The sequence below is a fragment of the Peromyscus leucopus genome, chromosome 2, assembly GCF_004664715.2.
Source record: "Peromyscus leucopus breed LL Stock chromosome 2, UCI_PerLeu_2.1, whole genome shotgun sequence".
NCBI lineage: Eukaryota > Metazoa > Chordata > Mammalia > Rodentia > Cricetidae > Peromyscus > Peromyscus leucopus.
The window spans coordinates 71,482,621-71,495,192 of record NC_051064.1 but is presented as its reverse complement, the minus strand read 5'-3'; the positions used below and the strand labels follow the sequence as shown (position 1 = coordinate 71,495,192).

General features: G+C 38.2%; 1 protein-coding gene across 1 annotated transcript in view; it reads right to left on the bottom strand.

Moving 5' to 3' along the window:
• Grin3a (glutamate ionotropic receptor NMDA type subunit 3A) overlaps positions 1 to 12,572 on the bottom strand; it is a 188,544-nt gene that overhangs the window by 135,442 nt on the left and 40,530 nt on the right. The window contains exon 2 of the mRNA XM_028861233.2: positions 1,290 to 1,894. Within this exon, the coding sequence (XP_028717066.1) occupies positions 1,290 to 1,894 (605 nt within the window). The remainder of the gene's footprint in view (positions 1 to 1,289; positions 1,895 to 12,572) is intronic.

Here is a 12,572-nt window from a genome sequence, read left to right as displayed (position 1 = left end):
TTCTTAAGATAAGACACTATAAAATTGCCTTATATTTTGTATATTCCAACGTCACTTCTTTAAGAGTATTGCCTTAAGATGTATCTCAGTCTACTGGGATGATTCACCTCTGAATCAGCACTCATTCTCTGACCTGGCCTTTCTGACCACAGGTCATCTTTTTCTAGATAGAAATCAAGTAGCCCAAAAATATCATTTAAGGACATTTCCCTTTCCTGATAATTATGAGGATATTTCTATATAAGGGATTATCCTTTATTTTAGATGGTGTTTTCCATTCCATCTTCTGAATCAAGTGAGCTACTAAACAATAAAGTTACCAAATTACAATATACACACATTTAATTATGTATAAAATAATAAACAGTATATTGGGAAAATACTCTCTTACTTCTATATATCCATTCTATCTATCTAATCATCTCTCTCTCTCTCTCTCTCTCTCTCTCTCTATCTGTCATCATCATCTGTCTATCATCTATCTATCTATCTATCATCTATATGTTATCTATGTATCATCTATTGATCTATCATCTACACATCATGTATCTTCCATTTTTCATCTGTCATCTATCACAAAAATTCCACAAGTAACCAGATCCTATGCTTATATCTTTAAATTTTCATATCCATTTTCTATATGCAGGAATAAAACCTAAGTAACTAAGGAAAGAGAAATTGAGTACCTGATCAAGTGATACAGGAATCAAGAGGCAGAACAAAGACTAACTCAGTGAGGCTCTGAAGTCTCTGCTAATAACCAGAGTATAAACTGCCTTAAGCAACTTTAGGAGAGAAAAGTCCATTTTCACATGACTAATTTTTTCTTTGTATGTATTTAGAGAGATCTTTCAGGCTTATGGATGTAGGAAAGAATAAAAAAGGAAAGAAATATTCCTTGCTTTTATCTACTACAAGCCAAGCATGGGTTTATTATTTTTCATATACAATTTTATGACCTATTTATGATGCTCTATCAAGCAATTCTATGTTATCCCAATCTACTAGTTAGAACATTGAGGCTCAAAGCTTTTAAATAACCTGCCAAGAACTCAACAGTAAGTGAAGAACTAACCAGGGCTGAGTGCTGTCCCTACAATACAGGTCAAAGACTATGAATCATATTATTGATAACAAATCATGAGATACCAGTCTTTTGTTTCCCCTAACCACCTCAGAACTATTGGCTTGGAAAGCTACCTAGAGTCAAGATTTCTGCACAGTGGATAGTTTTTTGCTTGCTATCCCAGCTCCATGGGTGAGAATATAACCTAGTCTTTATATCCTACCTTGATAAATATTGTCCTGAAGTCAGATTTGTGGTTTTCACATCCATGCAGTTCATCGTGCTGGGTAGGAGAGCAAGTTCTGGCTGGATCATGGTGGCCGTGGCTACAGCTCTTGCCACTAACTCCATGGCATCCTGAACGTAGTACTCAAAGACAGATTGTGTTGTTTTTCCATGAGCAATGAGCCCTAAAGGCAAACCTTCTGTCCTCAGTTCCTCCACATTCTGGGAGTCTCCGAGAACCCAGTGAAGCTCAGGAGGTGATAGCCCAAACTGGGTGGAAATTTCAAAAATCTGCCGGATACTCTCCATGTCGCAACCAAACATCACCATCGTGGGTGTGCTGTTCTTAGCATTCTCCAGGTGGACCTGCAGGAAGCTGAGGAGGTCCTTGGTGGAGGACAGGTTACCAGTGATGTTGATGATAGCCCCGAGGTGGAACTTGGAGTTATTCTCAGTAAGAAGGAGGAAGTCGGTGATATTCCAGTCTTCCTGGCATAGCAACAAGCTAAAATTGTACCAGCTGTTCATGGCCAGGATTGAGACAGTGACATCAGCATCAGAACTTAATGAATTTTCTAAACTCAGTTGTAGGTGCAGGGGATTCTGTATTTAAAGATAATGAAAAAGAAGAATTAGAAAGTATTGCCCAAAGACCATAACAGGGTACTTTTGCTTTCCTGTGAGCCTAAAGCCTTTATTTTCCCCTGGGATATTTTCTCTGAGATAAAATTCTCTTACTTTGAAAAGATAATGCTTTTTGTCTAATGAACAATCAATTCTTTATCACAATTTCCTCATGATTTTTGTTAAGAGTACCAGAGAGCAGATAGCTCTTGGTATAAATGTGCAAAGTGATATAATCATATATTCGGTCATAGATTTTTATGGAGTTTTTCTTCCTTACAGTTAGTCCCCCCTAATGCATCATATTTCTTACACTGTGTTTAATGACTCATTTGTTCGACTTTCCATTCAGGAGAAATAATTGAAAGAAATTGCTTTGCTTTCTGTGAAAGCACCATCAGAGACATCTTAGCACAGTGCAATTCTTGTATAAGAAAATATAGAAGAAGAATAGACCTTTAGACCCTTGAACAAGGCTCTTCTAAAACACACAAAATATTTTAGGGTACATGCATCATGGTTAAGTGTGTAGTCCAATGTTAAAGGCTTGATTACATTTCTATATGCATTGATCTTGAACTCTTGCTATCAAAAATGTGCCATTGAATGTACTCATGAATCTGAAATTATTTCATCTGCTCATGGAACTTGCCAGCTCAATTAAGGAAGAATTTATTAATTTAACAGTCACAAATTATAAATTACATAGTTGAAGGGTAGTCTTGCAGCATTAATATATTTGTCATTTATTCTTCCCAACAGCAGGCACTTGACATAGTTACCCTTTCACAAGGATTCCCTGAGAAAGTTTAGAACAAAGCTTTATAAATGTTAGTTGCACAGCATGTATTGATCCAATTGAATTAACTACCTTCCGGTTGGGAACTATTGGACTGTCTCTGAGAACTGGCAAAAATTCTAGTCTGTAATATTTTTCCTTTCCTACAACACATACCAAGCCATACTGGATAATTCATTTTTTCTTGAACCAGGCAAGTATTTTCATGAAAACTCTCTTTTTACCTGAAAATGGACTGTTTGCATTTACATTCATTTTTCCAAACTTAGTGCTTTCATCCAGATTTCTAGAAAGTCTTTTAGGTTGTGGTTAAGCAAAATTCACTGAAGTTGTATGTATGTTACAGATTCTGTAGACTGACCTGGGCTGGCAAGAACAATATGATTATAGAGAAAATAGTTTGTAGATTAAAAGCCAAAATTATCAGGCTATCTAAAATGCTTCAAAACCATTTACCTTAGCTTCTGTGTTTGACCTGACAGTCTCATGGGTATTAGGATAACTTCTTACAATGTGTTGCTAAGCTTAGCAGGCTTCGAGACTCCATCAGTCCTAAAACTAAAAATGTTATAGCATCTGGAATTTATAGCAATGACTCTCTTGCTTAGCTGGAGCCCACCTATCTAATGCACCAAGAAAGTATTTGTTGAATGTATTTATTGATGTACAAATTAGATTTTTTGTGTGATTTTTTTAATTAAAATTTTTGTTTGTTTTACATACCGACCACAGTTTCTACTCCCTCCTCTCCTCCTGTTACCTCCCCCCACCTCCGTTTTACTCCTCCTCATCCACTCCTCCTCTGTCTCCTTCCAGAAAGGGGCAAGCCTCCCATGGGAGTCAACACAGCATGGCACAAGTTGAGGCAGGAGGTTTGTGGATATAAAAGCCTATGTAAACTCTTCGACTATGGCCCTACATCATTTAGAATTACTAGAACTCATGTTCTCTGGTTGTGATCACCCATATTTGGCTCAGAGTAAACTATTTCTTACTTCTTTGAATGTAGAAATGGTTTTGTTGTTTTTGTTTTTACTTTTTAAAATTATTTTTATTCATTTGTTTGTATGTATGTGCATTTACAATGTATTTGACTTACTGATTTCTTGATGCGGTGACTTGAATTTTTATCTGGTAATTTCTGATGATTACCAGAACAATGTATGTCTTAGGTTGTTCATCTCTCCACTGCAGACTGCCTTGCATGCACTGTAGTGCTTATCTCACACAATAAACTAGAATTGTGTCTTAAACCTCTCTTCTGACAGATTGAGCCAGAGATAGTGTATGTCAACTGGAATTATCCTTTCATTCACCCCAAATTCCTGGACTTTGATCATAATCTGAGGGACTAAAAATCAAAAGATTGGAGAGGAAGCCATTTCTAGCAGTTTCAAGACCCACCATTTTGCCTGAAATGTAACCAAGGGTCATTCAAAACCTTCCCACAGAAGAAATCACTAGATTAGCATGAGGGACAGGCTTGTATGAAAGCAAGAATGAGAATAAAATAAGCTGATCATATTGATTATCCAGCACTAGATGGAGACATAAAAGAATTTGGCAAGAAAAAGCAACATGGGCTTTAGCTAAAGAGCCCTTTTCTTCCCCTACCAGATAATGATTAATCCATGTAATCAGACTCAGGCCTATAATCAGTTCTACTGAGGAACTCCAGATGTTGAAGTTAATTCTTTCACAGTCTTAAGGGAGGCAATTCTTCAAATAAATATTTATTAAGTAATAGTTTAGAAGCTTCTAGTGACACTTATGGAGCAGCATCACATGCAGCATCTTGCAATTTTTCTCATGATGCTAAAGTGATGTTCTCCTTCCCCCACAATGAACATGCATGTGTACACACACACACACACACACACACACACACACACACACACACACACACACACACACACACAGACACACACACACACACACAGACACACACACAGTTTCAAGCTATTAAAAACAACTTCAAGCCGTACAATTTTGTTAAAATCATCAGCAAAAATTTAAAAAGACATAGTGAACCAAATTAAGAAAATTTGAAAAAGAAAATAATAGAAGGGTCTTGCCTTAGCCTACATTAGAATATTGGAAATGTTATTATTATTATTATTTTTTTTTTGGTTTTTCGAGACAGGGTTTCTCTGTGTAGCTTTGCGCCTTTCCTGGAACTCACTTGGTAGCCCAGGCTGGCCTCGAACTCACAGAGATCCGCCTGCCTCTGCCTCCTGAGTGCTGGGATTAAAGGCATGCACCACCACCGCCTGGCCGGAAATGTTATTTTTGTAAGGCAAGAATAGTTTAAAAACAGAAGTACTAAAAGAGGGTTAAGAAGTAACTAGAATAAAAGATAACATACATAAAGAACATCAATTTAATATATTGAATTAATAAATTATACATGAAAAATAAAGCAAAATAGAAGGAAAATATGAGATTAAGAGATAAGAAAACAAAACATTTAGAAAAATAATATAATTAAATTCCTAATTCTGCCACATAAAAATAAATTCCTGCTGGGCAGTGGTGGCACACTTCTTTAATCCCAGCATTCAGAAGGCCGAGTCAGGTGAATGTCTGAATTCAAGGCCAGCCTGATGTACAGAGTGAGTTCCAAGATGGCCAGGGTTACACAGAGAGACCCTGTCTCAAACAAACAAAAAATTCCTATCTACTAATAGCTATTAGACATTATTAAATTATTAAACATAGACCAATTATGTGAATATGTGAGAATTCAAGATTCATTAAACTGAATACTATATTCTGTTATTTCTGGCATTGAATAATCTGCTACAAACAAAAAGTGAAGGAACACGAACTGCTAAGAACATTTGCAGCAATGGTGATGGACAAAGAACATGTGTTCACAATAAATCAGTAACATCTCTTAGTCAGCAAGGGCACAGAATCTTTTACTGAATACTCATCCAATCTAGAAAGGCAATTTTAACCTTTTTTCCCTTATTCTTTAATTTTAACCTTCTACTGTGAGGTGTGCTCTCTGCCTATGCACGGAGCAAGAGAGAGACAACAGCGAAGTAGTTGGAAAAATAGACATTTCATGTAATTATAAATCCTGACAGTTACAACAAATCAAACAATGGAGTATGGCAGGGCTAGGAAGGAGGGATATTCCAGGAAAAGGCCAGCAGAAGTAGGAGAATGCAGATACCTCTATTGTTTGGCAATCTCTAATTGATTTCAGAAGAGTAAAGAGATGTATTTGAAAACAGGTAATCACTATATAGGTAAACATAAACAGTGGTTTACTGTAAGAACACAAGCAATTAGTTATTGACTTCATTTTATTAAAGGTCTCTAGCTGGTCATTCTCTTACAATACTAGCATCTTTCTCATTCTAGATGAATGATGGCTAAATATTATGCTCCTATATCCCTTTAGTGTGATTCTGAAGTATCCTTTTAAACGGTGTCTACAATGTTCTCATTTAGGTCCCAAGCTCTCCTTGCTGGCGGGGTCACTGCCCTCTTAAGTTATCTGCATTTTTCTCTTCTCTTTTGCTATGAGGTATTAGGACTTAGAAGCTGGGGTTAGCTATGTAGAAATTATGTCTCCATCACTTACAAGCCATGGGGTCACCTGCAAGTAATTCAGCATCTCTGAGTCATAGATTCCCATCTCCAAAATGACCTCAATACCATCTCCTATTTTGAAGATGCCTCATGATTTTAAATGTGGAAATTTAATTAAATGTGGAAATTTAATGCATGAAAAGTGTATGGCACAGGCGTTCCCAGTAAGTGGCACCTGTAGAAATTTGCTTGTGGAATGTAGTCTTTGAGTTGGAAGTGCTTGTTAAAGTCACTATTTTATTGCTACGTCTCTCCCACAGTTCATCTACTTGCACACAGCGGTCTCAGTAATAAGACCCCTTTTGCAAATGTCAATTGCACCATTTTTTTTAACAGGAAAACAAAGGGCTCATCTCACATGAGGATGATATTTGGAGATATGTGTTCTCCAGTAGTCACTCCCTTTCCATACTCTTTTTCTGGTAACGAGTTCCATCCTTCCTTCACCAAGCTTCTGGTTCCAAACAGCAATCTTTGTTCTCCTGGGGAAAACTGTTTTGGATCTTTTCTAGATTGATACAAGTTTCCAAAAACATGATGACCTACAGTAAAATTTGACACAGGACTTCAGGATATTCCCCAACAGAAGAAATGATGCTTCAGCAGTGAAGGAATGAGGCCATTCTCCTAGTGTTTTCCTGGGCCAGCAGATCCAGATGAGGAGGCTGGAGCTTGGAGTGTTCCAGTGAGCAGGGTGCTTCCATGTTTGTGCACAGAGGTGACATTTGCTCCCCTCCATGAGTCTGCTGCTGCTGAGACACATTTGAGGGGCTCAGAATAGGCTTCCCATGCTGTGGCAGCTTCTCCTTCACCAAAGAAGCCACAGGAGGTTTTCTCTTACTCATCATCTCTCACCTCAAGTGACTTATATTATGCAGAAGTCTGTTTTCTTCTGAAAATTAAAGCTTATGTTTTTAGAAGCCCGGGATTTTAAATAAAGTCTCTGTTTTATAGTAGCATTAAGAAATCAGGCAAACCCAAGGCATAGTTTCTGTCCTGAAACCAGAATCCATTAATAATTACAAAAGCGCTTTCAAACTAATGACTACTGCTATCTCCAACATGTTATGCAGTGTCTTGCTTTATCCTCATAATAGCCCTATGAGGTGACTAAGACAATCAGCCAGCTTTAACAGATGACAGAGTCAGGGTCAGAAATAGTAATTCTCTTAAGGTGACGCAAGTATAGAGGAATAAAGCCTTAACCCCAAACCCCAATTCGTTGGATAGGAAGTCTGTGCTCTTAAATGATACTCTGTTTTGTTCCTTCCACTTGATAAAAGCAACATAGAAAACAGACCCTTGACATTTGTGAATTTAATATTCACAGTTACAACCATCTTCAGGTGATCCTAAGAGCCCACAGAATGAAGTCATTTTTAAGATGAACCATGGTATGGATTAAATGAGTTTCTTTGTGTTATTGAGGGTCCATCTGCTTCCCAGGATATACATGGCCTTCAGCCATTTTCTTCACTCATATTTCCATTGCAGCAACTCTAGAGATATGACAATTATTTAAAGAAGGAAGACAGTTACATAATTAAGGACACCGGTTTTGTATGTGGTATAATAAGAACATTTATAAAAGCTCACTTAAAAATTTCAACTATTAAGTATGGAGATATCAACAAAGGTCTTAGGATATTTTCTTTATAATTTTTTTTAGTGTCTCTGTTTATAAAACACCAGTTATATAGTGTATATAATGAAGGCTTCAAAGACAGGACTATGGACTTCAAAGCCAGATGGATGGATGCAACTGAATTAATAATGCTGAGTGTGGTATGTTTTACAGCAGGTAGCTGGTAAGGGCTGGGGAAGGCTGAGAGATGGAGACTGTGGTTGTTTGGATAAAAATGGTCCCTATAGGTTCACAGGGAGTGGCACTATTAGAATGTGTGGCCTTGTTGGAGGAAGTACATCACTAAGGGGCAGGCTTTGAGATCTCAAATGCTCAAGCCAGGTCTACTGTGACATTCACTTCCTGCTGCCTGTGGATTAAGATGTAGAACTCTGAGCTGCCTCTGTAGCACCACATCTGCCTGCATGCACCATACTTCCTGCTGTAATGATAATGGACTAAACCTCTGAACCAGCTCCAGTTAAATGCTTCCTTTATAAGAGTTGCCATGGACATGTGTCTCTTCACAGCATAGAAACCCCAATTGAGACAGGGATGCAGATGGAAAGACTAGGAGTCTTATTGTCCACTTAGGAAATTTTGGCATGTACATCAGAACTGCCTTCAAAGACAACCACCTGATATATTCATCCAACAAAATATGTGAAGAAAGCCCATTTTATTTCAGGCCATAAGCAGAGAGATGCATTTTAGGGGGCATAAGAAATAGCAAAAGCTTTCAAGCTGTACATAACAAGTTGGTCTGTGGCAACCATATAAGCTTCCATGTATAATTCACCATTGTAAGCCTAATTGTTGATACTAAACTTGTTCATCTGTATTCCACCACACTTCTGCCTTTTTGTGCTGGATGATTATGTTTTTTTTTTTTTTCTGTCACCTGATTCTTGGTAATCATGAAGGCCTTTGGCTGTGTGGTCCTTATTTTCCAAGGCCATACATGTAATATATGCCCCATCTAAATGTAGCCCCTTGTCCCTGCAAGTAGACCCCATATTTGGGGATGGGAAGGCTTTATTCAAAATGGTGGCTACTGTAGCTGGAGGGCTTCTCTCCAGGTTCCCCAAGCCCCGCAGTCCCACAATCCACGTATAAAATAATCACTCAGACGCTTATATCACTTATAAACTGTATGGCCGTGGCAGGCTTCTTGCTAACTGTTCTTTTATCTTAAATTAATCCATTTTTATAAATCTATACCTTGCCACGTGGCTGGTGGCTTCCCAGCGTCTTCACATGTTGCTTGTCCTGGCAGTGGCTGCAGTGTCTCTCCTCCTTCTTCCAGTTTCCCCAGTTCTCCTCTCTCTTTGTCCCGCCTATACTTCCTGCCTGGTCACTGGCCATCAGTGTTTTATTTATATAGAGTGATATCCACAGCAGGCTACAGAACATATTTAGTCATGTGGTGTCTGGGGAGAGATGCCAACTTAAAGAAAGTGTCTCAACACAGAGAAGGATGACACAGGAAATGAGGATGTCAGCCGTCAGAAAAGACCACTAGTAAATAACAAGGATCAAAATCTGTTGGAGGCCTAGAGAGATGGCTCAGCAGTGAGTGCTACTTGCTGCCCTTGCTGAGAACCCCTCTTTATGGGGTTTGCTTCCCTATATTACATCTGCAGGGATCCCCATGGCAGAGTGCCTTCCCACACTAAAGAGACTATAACACAGAGGTGAAGGCTACATGCACCCACCAGATTGACCTCTCTGAATGTTGCCCTCAGCAATGGGGTCCCACTGTCAGTTTTCAGAAAGCAACCCTCTATCCTAGCATAAGCCTGAGTTGTTTGGGGATCTCCATGGAACCCCTTGGCCAACAACTCAACCAAATGAAATCCAGTACCACCACTGGAAGCCTCGTTTGGCTATCAAAAATGGCCAGTTTAGACTGTGTAGCCTCCAATACTAGGAGTCCTCACTAGGGTCACCCATATAGATTATAGGAAGTTTCCACCACACTAGGTTTCCACACTGCCCCAAATGCCCCCTAATTCCAGCCATCTCTCCCTGCACTCTCTCCCTCCATCCCTTCCCTACCATCTTATTCCTTCTACTCCTGCTCCAATCCCCACAAGCCCCCAGTCCACCAACAAAATATGTTCTTTTTCCCCTTTCCAGGGAGAACCATGTGCCACCTAGAGCCCTCATCTTTATCTAACCTCTCTGGGTCTGTGGATTATAGTTGATTATCATTTACTTAACAGCTAATATCCACCCATAAGTGGAAACATTTGTCATTCTGGGTCTGGGTTACTTCACTCAGGATGATTTTTTTTTCTAGTTGCATCCTTTTGCCTGCAAATTTCAAAACATATTTTTTTTTAACAGCTGAGTAATACTTCATTCTATAAATGTACTACATTTTTAAAATCTGTTCTTTGGTTGAGGGACACCTAGGTTGTTTCTAGTTTATGGTTATTACAAACAAAGCTGCTATGAACATAGTTGAGCAAATGTTCTTGTGGAAGGATGGAGTGTCCTTTTGGCTTATGCTCAAGAGTGGTACAGTTGGGTCTTGAGGTAGATTGGTTCCCAATTTCCTGAGGAACCACTATATTGATTTCCAAAGTGGCTATACAAGTTTTGCACTCCTGCCAGCAATGGAGGAGTGTTCCCCTTGCTCCACATCTCAGTAGCATACACTGTCACTTGTGTCATGATCTTAGTCCTTCTGATAGTTATAAGATGTGATTCTGATGGAATCACAGAGCTGTTTTGAGCTGCATTTCCCTGATGGTCAAGGATGACGAACATTTCTTTGTTTCTCAGCCATTTGAGATTCCTCTATTGAGAATTCTCTGTTTAGATCTGTACCCTATTTTTTTCTGGATTATTTGGTTTGTTGATATCTAGTTTATTGAGTTATTTATATATTTTGGATATTAGACCTCTGTCAGGTGTGGAGTTGGTAAAAATATTTTTGCATTCTGTAGGCTGCTGCTTTGTCTGATTGATGATGTCCTTTGCCACAAGAATCTCAGTTTCATGCGGTCCCATTTATTCATTATTGATCTTGGTGCCTGAGCTATCAGTGTTCTGTTTAGAAAGTTGTCTCCTATGCCAGTGTGTTCAATGCTGTTCCCCAATTTTTCTTCCATCAGGTTCAGTGTGCTTGATTTTATGTTGAGGTCTTTGATCCATTTGGACTTGAGTTTTGTGCAAAGTGTAAGTATGGATCTATTTTCATTTTTCTACATGCAGACATCCAGGTAGACTAGCACCCCAGCATCATTTGTTGATGATACTTTCTTTTTTTCCAGTGTGTATTTCTGGCTTCATGATAAAAAGTGAGGTGTCCATATGTGTGTGGATTTATGTCTGGGTCTTTTATTCAATTCCATTGATCAACCTATTTTTATGACAATACTATGTATTTTTATTACATAGCTCTGTAGTACAACTTGAAATCAGGGATTGTGATACATCTTTTATTATTCAGGATTATTTAAGCTATCCTGTTTTTTTGTTTGTTTTTCCATATAAAGGTGAGAATTGTCCTTTTAAGGTCTGTAAAGAATCGTGTTGGAATTTTGAAGGAGATTGTATTGAGTCTATAGATTGCTTTTAGTAGGATGGCCATTTTGACTGTGTTAATCCTATGAATCCATGAGCATGGAAGATCTTTCCATCTTCTGATATCTTCTCCAATTTCTTTATTCAAAGACTTGAAGTTTCATCATACAATTCTTTCACTTGCTTGGTTAGAGTTACCTCAAGACATTTTATATTATTTGAGACTATTGTAAAGGGTGCTGTTTCCCTGATTTCTTTTTCAATCTGTTTTTAGAGAATTAAAATTTATCAAATGAAACTACTGTTATAGACAATAGTTTGTCACAATCCTTGGTGAAAAATTTAGACATATTTTCTTATAATGGGAACTACTGAAATATGCACCAGATAATTAAACTGTCAAATACGCAAGTTAAATTTCTTGCAGAAATTTGAATACTTTATGTCAGTGCAGCCTGGAATTGTTACTAAGAGATGGCTTATGTCACATGCTAATTTGCTCTATTGCAGTACAAATGAACACTCAGCTAAATGCTGACTATTTATGTTTTAAATACCATGTGGCTAGAATAGCCACATGGTGGACACAAACTTTTTTTCTCAATTCTGTCATTTGATACAATTCTGTACATTGGTACAAGTATGTTTTATACATTTCAAATATGATTCAACTAATTTTGGTGGGAATGGGGGGTAGGCTGGGGGGAAGGGGAGGGGGGAAGGAAGGGGGAGAACAAGGGAATCTGTGGCTGTTATATAGAACTGAATGGTATTATAAAATAAAATAAAAGGAAAAAAATAAAAAAATTAAAAAAGAATACTTATAAATTGTATTTATGTTTATGTGTAGTGTGTGTGTGTGTGTGTGTGTGTGTGTGTGTGTGTGTGTGTCTGCTTGTCTCTATGTGCATCATGTGCATGCAGTGCCCTCAGAGGCCAGAAGAGGGCAACAAATCTCCTGGAAGTGGAGTTAAATGCAGTTGGGAGCTATCTGATGTGGACATTGGGAACTGAACTTGGGTCCTTTTGGAGAGCAGCAACTGCTCTTAAATGATGAATCATCTCTCCAGCCCATAATATGTCTTTCATTTATTCTA